Source organism: Echiichthys vipera, assembly GCF_963691815.1.
Source record: "Echiichthys vipera genome assembly, chromosome: 8".
Classification (NCBI taxonomy): domain Eukaryota; kingdom Metazoa; phylum Chordata; class Actinopteri; order Perciformes; family Trachinidae; genus Echiichthys; species Echiichthys vipera.
The window spans coordinates 2,240,944-2,263,443 of record NC_139833.1 but is presented as its reverse complement, the minus strand read 5'-3'; the positions used below and the strand labels follow the sequence as shown (position 1 = coordinate 2,263,443).

Sequence of the window (22,500 nt, the reverse complement as noted above, 5' to 3'; positions counted from 1 at the left end):
TATTTCATTAATAGCTTTGAAAACATTAAAACCAATATTGAAACTTTTCACGTCGGCAGAATTCCCTCTGATGCAGCGCGGGGAAGTTAATATAAAGGTATTGATTTCTGTTGGCCCACCTCACCCTGCCTGAGACAATACGATTATCAAGTGAATATATATATTTATATATATATATAAAAACACCTTCCCACCGTATCCGTTACCACAGGCTGGCCGGCAGTATCTGTCCTGGATAATGGGATTTAAGGGGAGAGCTCTGGCCAGTGTCAAAGTCACCTCTGAGGAGAGTCCTGTGCCAAGACGAGGGACAGTTGGACGAAAGGGGGAGGGCGGGGCGGTGGATTATTCCAGAGAGAAGACGAGGGGGAACAGCTGAGGGAGACAGGATGAAAGGGGGAGGGAGGGGAGGAGAGGGAGGGGAGGAGGAAAGAGTAAAGCTGAGGAGCGGCGAGCCGTCAGGGTCCCCGGGGTTTCAGGGCTGGGTGATACGAACAGAACCAGGATATTTCTTCAGGCGATACACAAAAGATATCTGGATGCTTTGAGATGGAGCATGGAGATTTTAGTCGCTCCTGCAGTAAAATACTCATATTCTCATGTTCATCAGTGCTTTCTGTTTTAAACTTGCACGCAAAAAGGGGGAAAGTTCAGTTTAACAAGTATTTATTTATTCATGTATGTATTTATGATAAATGTGTGCACATGTGAAGTTCTCTGCTTCACGTCCGTTCACTCAGATATATTTTCTACCCCTGACGGGAGCTTTTAGACATGATCGGTGCTCCCTCGTTAAGACGAACGCTGGCTGCCGATGCTTACGGGTCAGGTTGAGGGTCGAGACCGTAAACAAACGAGGGACGAGAGCAGCGTAAGGGCTGAAGCTAACACCGCATCGACTATCACTACCCAGCACTCTGCACGGTCTCTGGAGAGCAGAATAGATGAACTGCAGCTGCAGATCAGCGCTAATAAACAGGTTATGGTCTGCAACGGCGTGTTTCATTGAGCTAACGAGGCTCTGCGTCCTCCTCGTACTGTGCATTTAAGTAAACAGACATGACGTACGGACACAAGAGTATAAACAAACATGTTGCACTCGAGCTTCAGGGAGGTTTGAGGGCATGTAGCGTGTTGAAGGATCGATAAGATGAGTTATGAAAAGCAGTTATGATTATAATTAGCTCTAACGATTCAGTGCTTATGTTAACGCTAGTTGGATTTAGGGTGCACTCACACTGTGCCTCCGTACCGTTCCCAAACAGGTTTCACGGCTAAAGTCTGGTTCCTTTGACCAGTGTGAGTGCAACCGAACCGCGCTGAGGAGTGGTACGCTTGCCGTCCACAGCCCGTTTGGGAGAGGTGGGCTTTAGTAAAGCACGTTTGCACATGTACGAGCACGAGCGTGTGCACGTGTACGAGCATGAGACCTACGGCGGTTCTGAGGTCATTTCCTGTGCGCCTGTTGGGACGTAGAAAAAAGAAGGAGGGACCATGCGCGGACATTTCAAACAATGGCGGTGAAAGGTTCACGTTGGTGTGATGCGGAGGTGGAGTGTTTACTGCAGATTTGGTCGATGAAAAGATTCAAAAAAAGTCGACAAGACGCACAAAAACTCCGAGGTCTACGGAAAGATCTGGAAACAAAGCCACGCATCGCCATGATGTCATCAATGCGTGTGACGTGTTACGGCGTGATGACGTATAGGCAGCAAGAAGCATTCTCCGAGGCCCAGGTAGTGTGAGTACAAACGGGCCTGGAGGGGGGGACAAGGACCCTAAAGCCCGGGGCACGGGACGGAGGCACAGTGGGAGTGCCCCCTTGTGATTGCGATTGTGAAGATAAAATACACCAATAATTAAATAAAGATAAAATAAATGTGTATATATAAAATAAAAGTAACATATATTGTATTGGGACATAACTCAGATGATGAAAACTGATTTATGATTCTGTTCTTTCGCCGTCACGTTGGCGTCACATTCAAATCTGAGCGATGAGCCCTGAGTTTCACGGGCTGGGAAAACTTGTGACGGGAACAACTGTCGAGCTCACTTTCAGGTATTTGTCGTCACACACCAGCTGGCAGACACCAGACCAAGGGCGTCATATTATTACATAACATAATAACATTTCCGAGCTACGGCACCAACACACAAACCCTCTGAGGAGCTTCACGGGTGATTTTTAGGGAACTTTCCGTCCGGTTCAGCTCCTCGTATCCGCCTCTCTCTCCTCCTGTTCCCCTCTCTCACAACATGAGACTCTTTCTGTTCTTTGGACTGTTTACAAGCAGCCCGTACCGTGAGCCTCAGCTGTCGCCGGTCAACAGGTGTGCTGTGTGTGCGGGTCAGCGTGTGGGTCGCCTGTTGCCACACATAAAATACTCTGCGTCGCTCTGTCTGCGAGCCGGACTCAAGTCAAACTATTTCCCCTTTAGAGAGTCCGGCTAGGATACAGACAGAGCGACGGTGCGGCTCGGGTTGTGTGTGTGTGTGTTCGTGTGTGTTCAGTGCAAATGCAGAATAGTAGAAATGAAATGCTACTCACGGACTGGACTTGGGCACGCTCCGTTTGAATTCCCCAGATCTCCCAGCAGAGCTCCTGCGACAGAAAACACTCTTATTTAACATGCAACAGTCAAGTACGTCATTAAAAAGGTGCTCCTGCCATCCACACTCACTTCACTGGGTAAAGGGCCGTAATTGGTATCAATCCTGAATTAGCAGTTAATGTCTAAGTGCCGCTCACACCGGTTCTCAATGGTGCTTAAAAACAACCTAAAACATTACACTCATTTTAATAAAAGTTGCATTTAAAATCATCTTTATTGGATGTAAGAGTCGACGTAACAGCACATGAAATAACTGCACCGGGTACTTTTAAAGTGGCGTTCTAGACTTTCATCGTTTCTCTGGATTCAAACCAGCGAAGGCAGCAAACCCTCAGTCGACTTACACTCACAGAACATTTAGTACGTAAACGACAGATCTGTAACACGGAGTTTCTTCACAAAGTTTCGGTTTAACAGAAACAAAAAGGTGACGGTGAGAGTTGTGGGTCAGGATTAGAAAGCAAACGTTCACACTGCAGCTCCAACAACTGCTACTGCTTTTAAATGTCAAAGTAGACGCATGAGCTCCGTCCCCAAACAACAAGCAAACGTTTCTAAAGAGCAGACTTTGTCCTTAAACCTTTATATCCTCACGCTCGCACACAAACGGCGGACACTTTCTTCTGCTCTGACTCTTCTTTCTCATTCAGTTTTTGGCTCAAACTTTGTTCAGAAAGGCGGAAAGTCAAGGTCGTTAAGGGCGACCGGCTGAAAACTATCTGGCTGGACGGATGCACGCGTGGAAAAAAACAAAAAAAACACTAATAAGCAAACACGGTGAACCCGATACGTCTCTGGTAATGTGGGATGTGTAGCAGGGCAGAGTGGAGCATTTGCTGGGCTGAGGTTATGAGGAGGGAGGGGAGGGGGCGTCCATTACTGCTACGTGAAACCCTCTCGCCTCGGAGAGCGGCATGTTATGAAAGATGCTGTAATGCATTTGTTGCACGTTACATCACCTAATTCTGACTTACAATGAGATTACGCCGGTCGGGACAAAGCTCGATGAGTAACCTTGTCTGAGATGCAGAAATGGGGCACAAATCCTTTTAGTCGGAGGGTGAACGGTGGGTTTGACACAGAGTCAGCGGGCGCACACGGGAGCGCACCAGCCGCAGTCAAGGAAATGATGGATATCTGTCATTATGAGGCGGCGTGCACTTATCAGAGCGACGGGGGAGCCGTGCACAGAGCCTGGGCTTCAACACTGACGCACGTTTTTGGTCATTTTGCTGCTCGTCCACGACATTACATAAACTGTGCTTCTGCAATCTAGAGAACCGAGACGTACTTAAGAAAAAAGTCTTTATGTCACCATGACAACCGCGTCTATAAACCACGTTTGAGCTATAAGGGCGCACTCACACTGTCCATCCGTACCTTGTCCAAACAGGTTCCACGGCTAAGTTTAGTTCGTTTGACCAGTGTGAGTGCAACCGTACCGCGCCTAGCTGCGGCACGCTTGCCGTCCACAGCCCGTTTGGGAGAGGTGGGCTTTAGTAAAGCATGTTTGCACATGTACGAGCACGAGCGTGCGCATGTGTACGAGCACTCTGGGTTCACTAACTACGCTGTTGCTGCTTTGTTGTGTCTGTAGGGACTCTTCTCATGCTGCTGCAGAGGTTTGCTGTTATTTTCAGCAGCATTAGTGGTTAAAAAAGACCTTTGAATGCCTTCACCGTTCTGCCCCGAGCTAATCACTGTTAGCCACGTCCGCCTGTTAGCGACCCTCCTGGATTTCTCCGTTAATAGTTTATGAAAAAGACCATAGGATGATTTTATGGCAAAATTGCACTTTAAGTGGTCTTCCAGTCTTAACCCTCCTGTTATCTCGTCTCATCTTCAGCCTCTTATCCTGGATCAGGTCTCAGGGGCAGCAGCTTTAGCAGGGGACCCCAAACTTCCCTTTCCCGGGCCACATTAACCAGCTCTAACTGGGGGATCCTGAGGCGTTCCCAGGCCAGTGTGGAGATCTAATCTCTCCACCTGGTCCTGGGTCTTCCCCGAGGCCTCCTCCCAGCTGGACGTGCCTGGAACACCTCCCTAGGGAGGCGCCCAGGGTTCATCCTTACCTGATGATCCTGAACCACCTCAACTGGCTCCTTTCAACGCGTGATCTTGACTTAATAAAGAAATCTGAGTCTCTCCATTTTCTGAAATTTGACTCCCGCTGTTGTCTTCACTGCAACAGAGCACCTGTCAATCAAAGAGTGTGGGCAGGACGCTGAAGTCTTTTTCCTTTTGTGGAAGTTTTGAGTCTCTGTCGCTTTCAGACGCCGAGCATCAGAGGATGAAGAGTGGAGAACGGATCACGTGGCGTTTAAAACTGCAGTTACATAAAGCTGCGCTCGTGCAGCAGCTGAGAGAATTAAAGCTGTTTATTTGTATGAAAATGCCACAGGATTGATTTACACACACAGTCCAGCTGTTTCCCACACACACACACACACACACACACACACACACACACAGTCCCTTACCTGCGCTAGCTGGTCGCTGTGGTAACCCCGGCGACACAGTGTTCCTCTGCAGAGCTGGTTGCTGTGGCGACAGGAGGCGTGGATCTGTGAGGGTGGAGGTGACATAGGAGGCGGTGGTGACCAGGGCGCCGCCGGGGTTGTTACTGAACTGGAGGGCCACCGCCGCGTTCTGATTGGACACTGGCACGGTGACGGGCATGGAGAAGGTGGGCTGCGGCACTGTTGACTGGGGGAGAGAGAGGAAGAAGGCGGGGCTTAGACTGTACCTCAAAGCACGCAGGCGCACACACACACCGCTCACACACACACACGCACACACACACACACACACACACACAGGTGATCAGTAGCAGAGGTGAAGCAGCAGTCACACCAGCATCAACCACTCTTTTAAGAAATCAGAGTCCAGGACGAGTTTTTCTTTTTCAGATTCAAATTCATGAAAAGATTTGATCACAAACGGTTCTGTAATTTACCCGTGGGCCGAGTATCGACGGAATCATCTGCTGCTGCGGACGATATATATATATATATATATATATATATATATATATATATATATGGACTCTACGGCGTTAAGATCGCTGCAGGTCTGTTCTGCTCGGCAGGTTGACTGACATGGGAGCCTGAGAAGGGAGCGTCCTGCTTCGCGTCTGGTAAACACGTTTTGAAGTGTCACACACAGGGTAACACACAGCTTATCCCACCAACAACGCAACAACACGAGATCACCAGAGAAGATTCAAGAAGCTTTAATTATGCTGAGGGAAACGCGTGATCTCGTGTTATTGCGAAAATTCGGCTGCTGTGCGACGTAAGAAAGCGTGGGAGCCCTGAAGAATCTTTGGGAATTGTCCTTTTTTCTGATTTGAGTGCAGCAATCTGTTTTAATATTATTATTATTATTATTATTATTATATAGAATTGTTTTTAATTCAACCTTTTTTATCATTTCAAACATCGTTAAATCGTAACGCAGTGTTTTAAGAGTTTTCCACTTGTCTAAGAAAAATATAACTTTTCGTTATAACTGCTCGTACACGTGCGCACGCTCGTGCTCGTACACGTGCGCACGCTCGTGCTCGTACACGTGCAAACGTGCTTTACTAAAGCCCACCTCTCCCAAACGGGCCGTGGACGGCAAACGTGCCGCTCCTAGACGTGGTACGGTTGCACTCACACTGGTCAAAGGAACCAGACTTTAGCCGTGGAACGTCGTGGGGCACGGTACGGAGGAACAGTGGGAGTGCGCCCTAAGTCGGACCTCAGTGATCTCCCCAGTTTAAAGAAAAGGTTGAATGAAAAAGAGTCTTTTTTTTTTCACTCTGAAATGTAATTTGGTTTTAAATGTGTTTAACCAAAAAAGAGCATTTAGGTTTTGTGCTGGGGATCCTTTTCCCATGCGTACACGTGTTTAATGGCGTACACGTTTAATACGATATTTATTTTATTTAAAAAGATTTAAATACATTAAATTTTGCTCTCGCTGAAGGAATGAGAGCACAAAGTTAAACCTGCAAAGATCATTTACGTTAATATTTGAGAGTGTTTTGGAAATTAAATCTTCAAGCAAACACACATCAAATCTCTCTCTCTCTCTCACACACACACACACACACACACACACACACACACACACACACACACACACACACACACACACACACACACACACACACACACACACACACACACACACACACACACACACACACACACACACACACACACACACACACACACACACACACACACACACACACACACACACACACACACACACACACACACACACACACACACACACACACACACACAGGTGCGCTCAGTGTTATCATGCAAGGTGACTTGGTGTAAAGGCATAAAAAGCTGTGTCCTCACGTCTCATGCCAGGTCAAACACTTGTCGCAGCGGTGGGTTATTGCGTCGGGTTATTGGTGACATTACAGCTCCGTCCCACCTCCCTCACCACCACCCCGCCCCCACCCTCACCCCCACCCCCACTGCCACGGACGTGCGCTCATCACTGAGAGCGCTCGGTAAAATCCCACTGGGTGTGCGATCGGCCTCCATCTCGTACAGATTCCCGGGAGGAAACCACTTCCTCTGTTACGCCTTTAACTTTGTATTTAAACGTTAAACCTGCCGCCTCCTCACCTGGGCGCCCTCTGACAGTAGATGACCGGACGGCCCCGGGGTCCTTGAAAGAAATCAATGTCAAGGACCTCGGGTGGTCCAGCCATCCGACCCATTTCACCCTGTTCCAGCTCACTGTGAACGAGGCGCTTCTATGAATAGCATGTGGGCCAGTGCTGCTCTGTGCTGTGCTCAAAGTGCCTGGGACCCAGTTTCACACACAGAGGAGCACGAGGACGCCGTCCTGCCCTCGATGCCGCCGCTACGTCTCACGACTTTCAGCCACACTTCTGCACAACTTCCTTATAACTGAAGGGCTTTGGGACATGGTCAGGGTTATAGACTCTGTCTGTCTTTGTCTCTCTCTGTCCATCCGTCTGTCTTTGTCTCTCTGTGTCCATCTGTCTGTCTTTGTCTCTCTCTGTCCATCCGTCTGTCTTTGTCTCTCTCTGTCCATCCGTCTGTCTTTCTCTCTCTCTGTCCATCTGTCGGTCTTTGTCTCTCTCTGTCCATCTGTCTGTCTTTGTCTCTCTCTGTCCATCCGTCTGTCTTTGTCTCTCTCTGTCCATCATTGTGTCTTTGTCTCTCTCTGTCCATCTGTCTGTCTTTGTGTCTGTCTTTGTCTCTCTCTGTCATCTGTCTGTCTTTGTCTCTCTCTGTCCATCCGTCCGTCTCTCTGTCTGTCTTTGTCTCTCTGTCCATCTGTCCGTCTTTTCTCTCTCTCTCCTTCTCTTCCTCTCTCCGGTGCAGACAGATGTCCGTCCTCCACAGAGCTGGGTCCGTCTGACGTTCCTGCCTGTTAAAGTTGCCACTGTGTGCATAAATACCGTTTATAATAACTATAATAATTATTACTAATTATACTAAAGATAGTGCGACTTGTTGCTGCTCATGGGGGAATTGTTGGGTCTCTGTAAATCATAAATAAGTCATAGAGTGTGGTCTTTACCTACTCTGTAAAGTGTCCTGAGATAACTTTTGTTATGATTTGGCACTTTATATAAAATTGAATTGAACACATATATACAAATACATATTCTTGGTGGACAAATTTCATATTTTCTGTTCATTTGACGTTGCTTTGAGGTAAAGACAATAACAACACAGTTGTATTAAATGGCCGAACACGCACCTGAAGCGTCAAGAGCTTGTTTCCATTTTGGAGCCAGAAATAAAAACTCAACCATCGACTGTTTTAAATCCAGGCTAAACAGGTTTTGACAAAATGCATTTCTGTATCATGGTATTTATATAGTTATCAAGATATATAATGATCTGTATACCGGGATAGACGCATGTATGTATCAGAAAGCACCACCCTACCCCGTGTTTTATGACATTTCAAGTCTAAAGTGAGGTTAAACTTGTAAAAGACACGTCTGTCTGAGCGACCCATAATCAAAGAACCCCCTGAGGTTTGAAGTTCACCCGTCGGAGTGTGAAGAAGGAGTTTGTACAGACAGTAAGTGGTGACCGGCGCGGGTGAGGAGAGACGCTAACAGCACTGCACCACAGCACACTGGCCAAGCAGGGGGTGAAGGGAGGGGGTGGATGAATGGAGTGATGGATGAGGGGGTCAAAGGTTAGTGCAAAGGGGACAGAGGTGTGTAAACACGGAGCACTAGAGGGGATTTATCGGCGGGGGAGCGGAGCGCATTTCGCTATCGAGCCGTTCATCCAGAGGGACGGACAGAGACGGACAGAGAGCACGGGACTCGGCGTCTGTGCTCAGCGGCACAAGAGGGAATGGAGCCGTCACGACGTGTTATGGCGAGCCCCCGACCTCAAGACGAACAATTATGTGCTGCTTCTCTTTGGGAGTTTGAATCTCCCGGTGTCGTTTGTGGTTCTGCTGAAGTCATTTTACACTCGACCAAAGTTCTTCGGGCCGCCCGCTTCGTTATTGGTGCACATTCGCACTTCCACTTTGGGTCGTGATTAGTGAGCATCACTAGGTCACAAGGAGCCAGGCTCATGGTTGCCATCATGTCATCAGTCAGACAGACGCGCTGCATAAAGGCTACATGTCCACTAGGAGCAGTTTCTCACTGACCTCCATGTTAAACAGGCCGTTTACACAGCATCATTAAACCGGTTTAAGGACAAAAGAACTTTCTAGTCTGTGTGTTTAGCTCAGATCTCCATGACAACACTTCTCCTCGGAGGTAAACGTCAGCCAGATGGACGTATCCCCCTCCCCCCCACGTCACATACATGCCCTTTTTAGGTACGAGGCGATAAGGACGGTAGGATCAAGTTGAGGGAACGGACCCAGAGGGGTTTGCAACGTCCATTTTTATACAGTCTTTGGTCTTAAACTGCAGCTTTTGGCGTTACATCGTTCACCGTTCAGCCCTGGTGTGAACGTCAGATATCAGCTGCGGCCACGTTTGCATCACTCTCATTAAATGACGAATCTAAACCTCTTTTTTAGCCTCCTCTCTTTTTACTGCCAGTCTGTGATCGCCAGCGTTCGTTCCCTTCTCCGCAGGACCTTCGTGACGGTGTCGGCCTCTGGTTGCTAGGAGATAGGTGACAGAACCTCTTCGCTCCGTCTCTAAATATGAATTTTAAATGTGTCCTCCTCACCCTGCTCTGCACTGTGCTCCGCTGAGCATTAATCCCTGTTTCTGGCAAATTACAAGTGAATTTACATCTGCCCACTCCAACTCCATTTAAAACACCCGTGCTCCTGATGGCAGGCAGGAGGGTTAATTGGGCGCCGCTCTCCATCCGGCAGAATTAACACAGAGGCTCAAGATAACGACAAAAAAACAAGAACCTGTAAATAATTCACTGGGGGCTTTACGGGGGGGGCTCATGTGAGGACGCTCTTCAGCGTGAAGAGAAGAAGAAGAAGCTATTTTCCCTCGGAGGAGCTCTCGACAAAAGCTGCGTTCCCAGGATGCAAAGGTACCGTATTCTCCGCACTATGAGGCGCACCGCATTATAAGGCGCATAGAACAGACGCTACAGTCGAGGCTGGGGTTACGTTAAGGACCGCCTCTAAACTCTTTGATGTTAAGTTTGCGTGCTAGCGCGAGTAGCATCCAGCTGCAGACCCGGAGCACGGGCCCCTCACTTGAAAAAAAAACTTTTGCGTCACTTCCGTCAAGCAAGGGGCTTTTGACAAGTGAGGGGCTTGTGCTCCGGGTCTGCAGCTGGACGGTATCGTGCTAGCGCTGTTGCCTTCAGTGGAACAGTGATCGTACGGACTCTTCTACTTGCTGCTCTCTGTTCAACAACCCACTGTTGGAGTTTGTCCTCCAGCTGCAGCCGTCTCGCTCTGTTCCCTCTGAACTCTGTTTAGTCTTCTTTACTCGGCGCAGGTCGTCTTGTTGCTTCCTCCACTTCTGCACCATTGATTGGTTCATGTTCAACTCTCTGGCTGCTGCTCTATTCCCGTGTTCTACTGCGTGACTAATGGCCTTGAGTTTAAACTCTGCGTCGTAAGCGTGTCTCTTAACAGGAGCCATTTTGGGCTCTTTACACAAACACACACATGGAAATGAAACGGCACGCTTCACGCAGTCGTATATCTCAACATGCACCGCGCGTTACTTCTTCTACGGGGAAATAGAGTCGGCAGCTGCTCACCGTAGTTGGAGACCTGTTGTGGCTCAATATTGGTCCATATATAAGGAGCACCGCATTATAAGGCGCACTGTCGGCTTTTGAGACATTAAAAGGTTTTTAGGTGCAACTTATAGTGCGGAGAATACGGTACATCATGGTCTATTTTCCCCTTTCCCTCCCTCTGATCCTGGAAGCTTCTGAAAGTTTCTCTTTTCAACCGATGAGTGTCGCATCCTATTTGTTTAGCAGCTGCGGTTCTCAACGCAGTTCTTTGGGCCACTTTGGGTCGTGATTAGTGAGCATCACTGGGTCACAAGGAGCCAGGCTCATGGTGGTCATCATGTCATCAGTCAGACAGACGCGCTGCATAAAGGCTACGTGTCCACTAGGAGCAGTTTCTCATTGACCTCCATGTTAAACAGGCCGTTTTCACAGCATCATTAAACCTGTTTAAGGACAAAAGAACTTTCTAGTCTGTGTGTTTAGCTCAGATCTCAATGACAACACTTCTACTTGGAGGTGAACGTCAGCCAGATGGACGTATCCCCCTCCCCCCAACGTCACATACATGCCCTTTTTAGGTACGAGGCGATAAGCAAGATAGGATGAGAGAACGGTCTCAAACTGCAGCTTTTAACGTTGCATCATTCATCGTCAGCCCTGGTGTGAACGTCAGATATCAGACGCCACATTGACCATTAAATGATTCAACTTAGGTTTGAATAAAAATAATTAAAGAGAGCGAAATGACTCAGCTCACCTTCTGAAGAAAAGTCTGACTCTGACACCGCAGCTCCAAACACGACTCATCAAAAAGAACACTTATGTTTTCCGACGCTTTCATGGTGTGAAATCACCTCGACGAGCGTTCACATCATAATCGAGGTTGTTTACGACGTTTACTGATGAAAACAGATTCTTGCACAAGTGTTTTTATTCTCCTCAAAGGAAATGTTCAGTGCGTTAAGAGACTATTAAAGCTGATTGTTCTGATTATGGCTCATTATGTCAGTTATTCATCCTGTAAACTGTGCAGGTTGGCGGTTTATTACAGCCAGGCAATAATGTCCTGAAAGGAACAGAATACAAAGGATTATGAAGAACATAATGACGAGGTTTTCCCCTGAACGCATCTGCACTAAAGAGATCAACGCATAAGATGGACTTCACAGACTGCAGCGGCCGTCAATGATCTCATCTCATCTTCAGCCTCTTATCCGGGGTCGGGTCTCGGGCGCAGCAGCTTTAGCAGGGGACCCCAAACTTCCCTTTCCCGGGCCACATTAACCAGCTCTAACTGGGGGATCCTGAGGCGTTCCCAGGCCAGTGTGGAGATCTAATCTCTCCACCTGGTCCTGGGTCTTCCCCGAGGCCTCCTCCCAGCTGGACGTGCCTGGAACACCTCCCTAGGGAGGCGCCCAGGGTTCATCCTTACCAGATGATCCTGAACCACCTCAACTGGCTCCTTTCAACGCAAAGGAGCAGCGGCTCTACTCCGAGTTCCTCACGGATGCTGAACTTCTCCCCCTCTCTCTAAGGGAGACTGGTTCTTTGGGTCGTGATGCGCCAGCTAAATGTTTTGTGTTCATAAAAAGAGTTAAAAAGAGTTTTGTTTTTTGTGCGTTTATCACTTTGCTGTGTTTTTGATCGCTATGTAGCGGAGACTCCTCTTCAGTACTCCTCATCCCTCCATCGTGTGATATTTAAAGTTTGTATGATATATCTATGTGCATCGCAGCTCTTCCACCTTCACTAACTCTCTTAAAACTACCCCACTACATAAGCCTTCTAGATCACTGAGATCCTCTGTGGTCCGCAGTCAACTCAAATCAAGGGAAAGCATCTTTCAGTCATTATGCAACAAACAGCTGCAATAAACTTCCTGCAGATGTGAGACGTTCACCCACTCTGACCACTTTTACAACTCGACTGAACACTTTCATGTTCACCTCAGCTTTCTGCTAAATCTCTGCACTTAGTCTGTATTTTTATTCTCTTTGTCTTTCTGTGATGCATTTGAATTCATCACATGTTGCTGTGAAGCTCTTTGAGTCTGACTTGTGTATGAAAAGTGCGTTACAAATGAAATTGCCTTGCCTAAAAAAATCCTCTTGAATGTTTTCAGTGGCATTGAGTTGTGTTTGAAGTGTAAACTATATACAGCGCTTATGAAATGCATTTAGTCACGCATGTGTTTTCTTCTGTCTTTCATAGAAGTACTTTAACTACGTGCATGGATACTTTCCCTTTTTCTTTTGATGTCATTCATTTGCACACACGTGCTTCATCAACTTATTGTGTCTGGTGACCTATGGAGCGTAGATATAGAGGCACAGCACCATCGTTTCACTTCTCTCACTTTAAGTCTAAGGAAGAGCAGGTGCCCGAAACGTCACTAGTCATAAATTTGTCACAATCGACTTCTTGTGTGCATTGATTTCCCAGCACTCAGCTTTAACGTTTTTGGGGATGTGTGTGCTTTTCTTACCTGTTTTTGTGTAAAAAGAGATTTTTAAGCAGTTATTTTTCCACTAAAGAATATTTTTTTTCCATGTAAAAGAAGATAATGTTTGTGTGAGTGAATCTGTGCTCCTTCAAAGACAGATTCTCCGTTCCCACGGCACAAAAGGGGGAAATAAATCGGCATCAGCGATCGGCCAAATTGTTACTTTAAACATTGGTATTGGAGCGCATCTCTGTTGTTTCATTGACTGCTGGTTGTACAGGTTATTCAACGTGAAAGCCAAAAGATGTGAAAACTAAATTAAATGTGATTAACTGCAGCTGAAGTAGCATTTATTAGAATTTCATGTTTCACATTCAAACCTCAACTGGAGGCTTTTGAAGCGTTCGGCTCTTTGCTAAAGGGGCGGCGCCGAGCTCGTTGTTAAAAGGAGGAAATCGATTTCTTATTCAATTTCCCGACTCCAGATCTCAGAGGCAGAACGGGATCAAACCGCAGACCCTCCAGTAGACAGTGTAACAGCGACAGAAGCGTTGGCTCCAGGCTCGTCTAACCCAAGTGTCCCGTTCTCCCTCGCCACTCTCTCCCTACCTCAGGAGGTATTTCAGTACAAGTAGGATTAAGCTTGTATATCCTGGCCCCTAGCTGTCATGCTGGGGGATTATGATGCTGAGGGGAGGAGTGGCGGGCGGTGATGTATGCTTCCGCTCCTCCGTGCCCCGTGAAAGGTGTGCCTGGCAGTCTGAGAGACGGCTCTGGTGAGGGGATGCTACCTGCTAGCAGCATTCGGCTAGCATCCAATCACGGGGCGCAGAGAGCTGCGGCGCTCCAGGGGAGGTGGACTGAACTGTGTTTTCTTTGGAGAGTGGAGAGGAGGCTACCTACTACCTAATCTATCTCATGACTTTGTTTCCTTTCCCTGATTTGATTGTGGATACAGATAAATACGGAGGTAAAAGACGATCAAAATGGTGGATATACGACCCGGGCTGACCCCAAACACGATTTTAGGGCTAACATCTGTCTGACGCTGCTGCAGCGCCTCAACATCACCGCGTCACATCCCAGGTGACCAATCGGAGGAGCAGGCGGCCGGGAAACAGGGCAGTAAATCAAGTGCTACTCATTAAAGTGACATTAATGGATTTATTGAGCACGGAGGGGGAAAAAAATGAATCACGGAGAAATATGCACAGGAGCAGAGCGGTTAAAGGGGCTTGGCGGCGCGCCAGATAGCAGGCATACCCTGGATCAGGTCAGCGGCACATTTAGACTACACCTCAGCTATACTGCGAATGACCACCAGGTCCAGACGCTGCACGCACGTTGTCTCTGTGCTTCCTGCATCATGTTGGGGAGAGACTCGCACTCGTCTCGTTATAGTTTTACACAATCGCTACCATCAGCCAACCGCTCAAAGGCACGCTCCAAACGTGTTGATTATCACCATAAAGCATGATTTCCCCCCTGCGATATCGGTTGCTATGCCAACTTTTGTGAAAACTAGGGACCTAGTTAGCGCTCCTCTCCCTCTGTTGTTTATTCTTGTGCGTTACTGAAGCTTGCGGCGGCATCTGAGACGGTGCGTTAGAGCCGCCACACTCCTGAGGCTGCGCTTCACTGTGATGACTGCAACTTCAGGGGAATAATCAGCGTTTGCTGCTTGTTTCCGAGCCTCTATTACTCATACAAAGTTATGCATAAGATTTTTTATTAACGAGGTGTGAAATCTGTAATGTGATTGTCATTATTTCAAGCACAAATGCTGAACAATCCAGCCCCAACCTCTAAAACATGAGGCTGCTCCGTGTTCTGTGTGTCGTAAACTGAATTTCTTTGGTTTTTGCTTTGGATCAAACCCGAATATACGCTCGTAGTTTTACGTTGGCTCTGATAGAAACCGCTTCTCTCGCCTTTGATGTGTTCCTTTCCAATGTTAAGCACTTTGAACGACATTGTTGTCACTGTGCTATGCAAATTAACTTACCTTAGGACAGATAATCGTCATGATGTTCTGACTTTTTATAGACTAAACTATTAATTGATCAGTTGAGAAAGTTACCTGCAGTTTAAGTGATGATGAGAATAATCGCACTAGTCTGTCGTTGAGGCTACATCCACACGACTGCTTCAAAACCACAACGATCTCCGTGCACACGGGTGTTTTAGCGCCAAATCAGAAATAATATCCGTCCATGTTAACGAGACTGAAAACACATAACGGGAGCGTTCCCCTACACTGGAAACACAACAACGAGGAGCTGATTGTCTTAACATTACTCTGTAAAATCACGGATGTAGAAGTTTGAACATACTTCGGAGGAAGAACGGTGACGGTGAAAAGTAAGAGCAGATCGATTGTTTGGACGAACAAGACGGAAATTTAAAGTAAAACATGAGTAAAATCAAATACAGCGACATGTAACAGGCGTACGGAGCGGTTACCATCGCCAGAGGAAGCCACGGCGGAGAGAAAGGTGCGCCCACGCAGGAAGGACGACTGATGAGACTGACTGACGTGAGCGTCCGTGTCATCGTTTGCAAACGTCTACGTTTAGGGGGCTCGGAAACGCCGGAGTAGAGACGCCAAACGAGACGAGTTTCTAATGGAAACGGCGGCAGCGTGGATGCAGCCTCTCAGTCACACAGCCCGGCTTTCCTGCCCTACATTTCTCGCTCAGTCACACACCATCAGAGGGGGTTGTGGGTAGTGATTTGGTGGGTGGGGGGAGGTGCTGTTGGTAAGAGGTGAAGTGGAGGAGGTAAAAAGGGGGTGGGGGGGAATGGTGAAGGCGAGTGCTCTGTGAGTAGTCAGGCCGCCATCAGCAGCTGGTCCGTGTGCGGTCAGTGACAGCAGCGGGGTACCAACATGAGGAGGGGGTTACACAGGAGGAGTGGGTAGGGGGGAGTGGCGGTACTCACTGACAGCCTATAGTTCTGCATCATTTTATCAAACTCCTCGTCAATTTTTTTGTATTTCTCCTCAGTGCGGGGGGTGAGGGAGAAGGGCTCCTCGGGGTCTGGGCTCTCAGAGTCCCGGTGCTCTTTCTTGTTCAGAGCCTTCGTTCCCCAAACAAAAGAAGAAGAAGAAGAGGGCAGACAGGGAGTAAAGAGAGGCAGACGGAGTAAGAGGAGAAGGAAGAAGAAGAAGAAGGAAGAAGAAGAAGAAGAAGAAAGAAGAGAAAGGGTAGGTTAGATAAGGTGACACAAGTGTGACGGTACTCACGCCGTAGCGCTTGAAGAGGCTGTCCAGGTCCTCCGTCTTGCGGTATTTCTCTTCGTTTAGCGGGCTTTGGTCGATGGAGTCGTCCCCGTCGGGCTCGGGGCTGTTGCAGCCGTTAAAGCCTTTCTTTCGCAACGTCTGAAGCGGTAAGAGAGGGATAGAGGAGCAGAGGGAGGAAGCACATTTACATTTCATTTCTCATGCACATTTTTTTTGGGTTTCCTTCCATTTCACACAAAACACAAATGACCATCTCGACTGCGTCACCGCCGTACCTGCGGACTCCCACACTCTTCGTTATGTGTAAAAATGAAGCGGTGAAAGTCAGATGGAGCCGTTTGACCCCGCTGATGACATACAAGCACCTTCAAGAAGTCGACAACAAAAATGGGGCCCTGCAGAAAACGCATCCTCAACCTCCGATCGATCACTGAGGTTAACGTTCGTAACATCTGCCGCCCACGTGAAAGCGAGTTATTACCGCTCAATCTGCACTTTGCTCCCCCGGCAGGTGCTCTCAGGAAGTCATGGATCAGAACGGGCAAAGAAAACACTCACTCAAATACACTAAAAATGGAAAAGGCTTTGAAATGAAAGGAGGTGGCGTTACAAAAACAAGCCCCCCCCATCTTTACAGAGCGCTGTGCTGGAGCGGCCTGTGGCACTTTCACGGGGCGAGCAGCTATGTCTACGCTGAAGCATCACACCTCCGAACACACGGGCTAATCAACAGTGTTGGTAATTGGTGTGAAGCTTCGCTCTGAGGAAAGTGGTTGAGGGTAGCGAAAGGGTAATGGGTGAGTTCAGAAGCATGCGGCGGTGTTAGCGCCACGGCTAACGGCAGTCAGGTTGTGTCAGTGTTTGCACACTTTGGAAAGGGCGAGAAGAGAAAGGGGGAGAGAGAGAGAGAGAGAGGAGTGGTGAGAGGAGGAGGAGGAGGAGGAGGAAGAGATAGAGGCTCTTATTTTGAGAGGATTCTGCTTAACGAGATTTGCCGGTAAGTAGCTTTGCCTGGTGGGCCCTTGACCACACAGCCAAGCGGATAGATCCTCGCAGCAGAATGGATCTGCAGAGCCTTCTGTGGTCCAAACACAAGCCTGAGCCCTGAGTGGCGTAAGGAGAAGAAGAAGAGCAAGAGGAGAAAATCCTTCACCTTGAAATCCATCAGCAAAAGGAAACAGACTTTAACTGGGTCCTGAAAAAAACCTAAAACAAGCGAAGAAATGTGCCAGTGAAGAAGAAGAAGATCACATCCTGATCCCCCCCCAAAAAATGAACCGTTGGTGAACTACAGCGCTGTAAAAATCAGACTTTAAGGGCGCACTCACACTGTCCTTCTGCACCGGGCCAAAACAGGTTTTACAGGTAAAGCCTAGTTCGTTTGACCAGAGTGAGTGAAACCGATCCGCACCTAGCTGTCGCCAGCTGGCCATCCACGGCCCGTTTGGGAGAGGTGGGCTTTAGTAAAGCACGTTTGCACGTGTACGAGCACGAGCGTGCGCACGTGTACGAGCACGAGGCCTACGGCGGCTCTGAGGTCATTTCCTGTGCGCCTGTTGGGACGTAGAAAAAAGAAGGAGGGACCATGCGCGGACATTTCAAACAATGGCGGTGAAAGGTTCACGTTGGTGTGATGCGGAGGTGGAGTGTTTACTGCAGATTTGGTCGATGAAAAGATTCAAAAACAGTCAACAAGACGCACAAAAACTCAGAGGTCTACGGAAAGATCTGGAAACAAAGCCACGCATCGCCATGACGTCATCAATGCGTGTGACGTGTTACGGCGTGATGACGTATAGGCAGCAAGAAGCATTCTCCGAGGCCCAGGTAGTGTGAGTACAAACGGGCCTGGAGGGGGGGACAAGGACCCTAAAGCACGGGGCACGGGACGGAGGCACAGTGGGAGTGTGTTTTTAAAAATAAATAAATAAATACACCAATCAGGCGTTTTGAGAGGTACAGAATGAAGGTATTGATTTTCCATGAAAGTCTGAATTAACATTTAAAACATTTAGTCTGTTTGGCAATGACTTTCTGTCCCGTTTGGCAGGGTTGTCTGTTGTTGGGTGCAGCTACTGTAGGCTGGCACTGGGTGAAATGGAGTTAGTCAATCCTGCAGCTGCTTGGGAGCCTCAGTGAAGGGGGCGTTCTTTGTCCCAGCAGCTGAGTGAGCGGAGACGGGCAACAACCAGAGTCACTATAGGCCGAGCATTCACTCCATGGACTGAGAGAAAGGAGAGGAACGCCATTCAAATGCACGCCCACATGGCTACGCTGCTCCTTGATGCTAACATCACTTTCATCTGCACTTAGCTGGAACGGCTGATGCTAACAGCTAACGCTAACGGCTAACTGGCTGCCGGACTTATTCTTTGTTGTTGCGACTACGATCTTGAGACACTAGATTGCGTTGTTCTGCTCATTCTCCATATTCAACCTTTAATATTCACTCTCCTTTTCAGCTCGTTTGGCTGATTTAACTGGATGTTCGCTGCGACGGAGTGCACTTTTCACACCGCTCGGAACTGAATGCACATTAATGAATGTAGGGAAAATGCATTAAAACATTTAAAACATTACAGTATGCACTTGAAAACGCTGAGCAGTAATGTTAAGTACACATCCTTTGGTTCTTTAAGGGCTCAATCACAAACCTACAGATTGTTTTTTACAGTGTTTCACTTCCTAGATTATCCACAAGTGTCTCTGAGATCATATCCAACACTTCACTCACCCCCATATTGTCTTTAATTAATTACGCTGCAGAGTGTGACTGCAGTCTAGAGGTGGTCTGATTTAAACACAAGCACACGTTCCTTGACTCCCACTGTGCACAATCACTGCTAAGTGAGGATGATTCAACCGCGTGCAATTCAGCCGAGGAAGTGAAGCCGGCGGGAACCTGTGAGAACCGCCGACTGAACCCCGAGGACGCAGAGAGACGAGAGAGTCTTTCCACTTTGGATGCATTTGCCTTAAATCCTGAACACAGGTGAGGGCAAGAGGGTAACGATGGCGTCCGGGTGCCAACGCCAAAGACACTCTCAGGTTTTAATAACAAAAGAGCTCTTTGATATGGATCTCATTAAAACTGGAAGCCGTTATCGTTACGGCGGTGTCAGAGCGCCGTTTTATCTACACACAGGAACGGGTTATTTGACAGATTTGTTCCAACGCGGAGACGGTCGCCTGATTCAGTTTAACGGTCTCAGGAGAACAAGTCAGCGCTCTGATCTGCAGCTCGTGCAGGTTTTAACGCACAGGAGCTGCCACCGCCGCACAGGAGCTGCCACCGCCGCCACACGCACGCTTTACTGTCCACAGCTCATACCACACACTCTGCTCTGCCTGGTGGTCGTGTGCAGATACGTGTGTGTTCTGACCTAAAAACACGAGGGGACAAAGTAACCGTAAAAAAAGAAAATATAGAAAAATAAAAAGACAATAATGGCATGTGACAGAAGGCTGCGTGGAGGGCGTGATCGGGGCATGTACCTCCTGCCCCCCCCCTCCCCTCCACTGTCAGGACACAAAGAGCCTGCGAACAAAACTGTGATTGCACCCGAGACGTCGGTGCATTCATCACATGTACCGACATAACACACCACACACACACACTGTGCTTGAATACTTGTGAGGACCGCACCATGAACCTCAAACCATGACCAAAGCGTTAAGGGCAGCTCCTGTTTCTTACATGTTCAGTTGTGAATGGGTCGCCATCTTTGAACAGGTATCCAGATCCTGATCGTCTGACTGCCTGTGCTTCTTGACCCTGATCTCAAATATTAACTTGACCAACATTTAAAAAAAAGGTCATAAATCACTGAATGTGTGACAAGTGGACTTAGTCTCCGTGTCATAGGTTTCTGAAGAGCTGTTTGGAGGTCAAAAGTGGGTGGAGCGTGGATTGAGCCCTTAATTATGCAAAATTTAAGCCTTAATATCATTTAAATGGGTGAGTTCACTTATAAAGACCAAAATGATTTCTGTACCAGACTGTTAATATGTTTATTTTTGTTGTAAAGATGTTTTTATGCTGCAAAATTGTTTATTTCTGCTGTAAAATTGGACATTTTAAACATGGAGGTCTTTAAGGATTGACTCACTTTTGGAGCCAGCCTCCAGTGGCCATTAGAGGAACTGCAGTTAAGTTTAAATAAACCAACATGATCCTTTACCGTCACCTTAAAATCAAGTCTTTACCACTATCGCCACTCAAAAACAGTTCGATTTTACGTCCAGTGCCAAACTTTGCCGAACCATTTGTGCAAAGACACTACAGCAGGGCCGTTTTTGTTGTGGACGTGTGCACCCAGCTTTCATGTGTCAACCCCCATCCACGATGATACCAGACGTTTAGAGCAAGTGCTCCAGGATTAAGAGCGCCAAACGCCACATAAGGAGGCCGGTTGGGGGGTGGACGGGTCAAACAAACACCAAACTTTCACAGAGGAGGCCGTGGTTCATGTCCCGTTCAAGTCCCGTTACATTACAAACCCTAAAGACGTGGTTTTGTTGCCTGAATATGACGAATATGGTTTTGTGTGCGTTCCCAAATGTAAGCAACGTGTTCCCCGTGTTTAAAGCAGCAGCAGGAAGGTCATGCTGACAAGTGACGGCGAGCGGTCGTGACGTGATGAGTCGTGGATGAGGACGGGTGGGTTAAAGCTAGGGGAAGATCATCGCTGCACACCCATCTGCCAGGGTCAGCTCCTCACTCTCACTTCCTCCCCGCCCACGTGCTGCTCATCGGCTCGCGACATTCGTGTCGGACGAGAATCGTGAAGCACAAAATCATCCGATATGGACTCAACTCCTGGGGATAGAGAGAGACTTTTGAGGTGACGAGGGACGGATTAAATGTCCTCACTTCACCGTAATGTCCTCACCCTCAAGACCACACTGTCTCCGTGTCCCTGCATGAACACACACACACACACACACACACACACACACACACACACACACACACACACACACACACACACACACACACACACACACACACACACACACACACACACACACACACACACACACACACACACACACACACACACACACACACACACACACACACACACACACACACACACACACACACACACACACGTCTTGTGGACATCTCTCGTCTCTCTCACGTAAACACAAACTGATATTTCGTGAGCATTTCAGAGCACATATGGGCATCTTTCCCTTTTCTCTCTCTCTCTCTCTCACACACACACACACACACCCTCTGTAGTCCACTGATCAGCTTGTCTCTTCGCCATCTGTTCACCTGTCCGTCGCCTCTCTCTTTCTCCCTCTCCCTCCATCTCTCACTCTTTTGTGTTGCCAGGGTAAGAATACCCTGCAGAGCGCCACGCCGGCCTCTGACTGGCTGTGGCTGCTGACAAGCCCCGCCCCCCTTCCTCCCTCCCTCCCATCCTCCCCTCTGGCTCGCTCGCTCGCCCACCCGCCTGTCTGCCCGACCTCTGTTTTCAGCTCTCCGTGAAGCGCTGCTGCTCTCTCTCCTCCTTTTTGTCTTTCTCTCTCTCGCCCTCTCATCTCTCGGCCCACCACCTTAAACGCAGCTCTCTCTCTCTCTCTCTCTCTCCCTCTCTCGCTCTCTCTCTCTCACATAAAAGTGCAAAGTCTCACACTCGTCCTTCTGTGTTTTTTCCGCCCTTAACATCTCTCCCTCTTTCTGTAATGTCTACATATGCGAGTCTCCCCGGTCGCCCATTTCCTCTCATCCTCCTTCTCTCGCTCATCTTTTTTTTCCCACCACTCTCTCTCTCTGTGTCCTCCTTTGCCCTCCTCTCTCTCTCTCTCTCTCTCTCTCTCTCTCTGTCAACTGTTCCCAGAGCTTTCTCATCCTATTCTCTCCCTTCCCCGCTCAGGTTATCAAACCTCTCTACTCTTTGGTGCCGACTGAAATGTGTCTGCGGCACTGAACATCAAAACACAATGATGGAAACTTTGGTGCTTTGTGTTCTTTGTTGTGCTTAACGCACCTCA

At 48.2% G+C, this 22,500-nt stretch overlaps 1 protein-coding gene across 17 annotated transcripts in view; it reads right to left on the bottom strand.

The window, feature by feature from the left end:
- Nucleotides 1-22,500, bottom strand: part of mef2d (myocyte enhancer factor 2d) — a 119,627-nt gene that overhangs the window by 28,769 nt on the left and 68,358 nt on the right. For 7 of the 17 annotated variants that reach the window (XM_083918706.1, XM_083918695.1, XM_083918692.1 and 4 more), the window contains exons 4-6: nt 16,498-16,632; nt 5,096-5,321; nt 2,552-2,605 (exon numbers count right to left, since the gene is read on the bottom strand). In XM_083918706.1, coding sequence (XP_083774832.1) covers nt 2,552-2,605; nt 5,096-5,321; nt 16,498-16,632 — 415 coding nt within the window. Of the gene's footprint in view, nt 1-2,551; nt 2,606-5,095; nt 5,322-16,193; nt 16,332-16,497; nt 16,633-22,500 lie in introns of all 17 variants that reach the window. The other 10 variants (XM_083918691.1, XM_083918703.1, XM_083918704.1 and 7 more) reach the window with 2 other exon arrangements.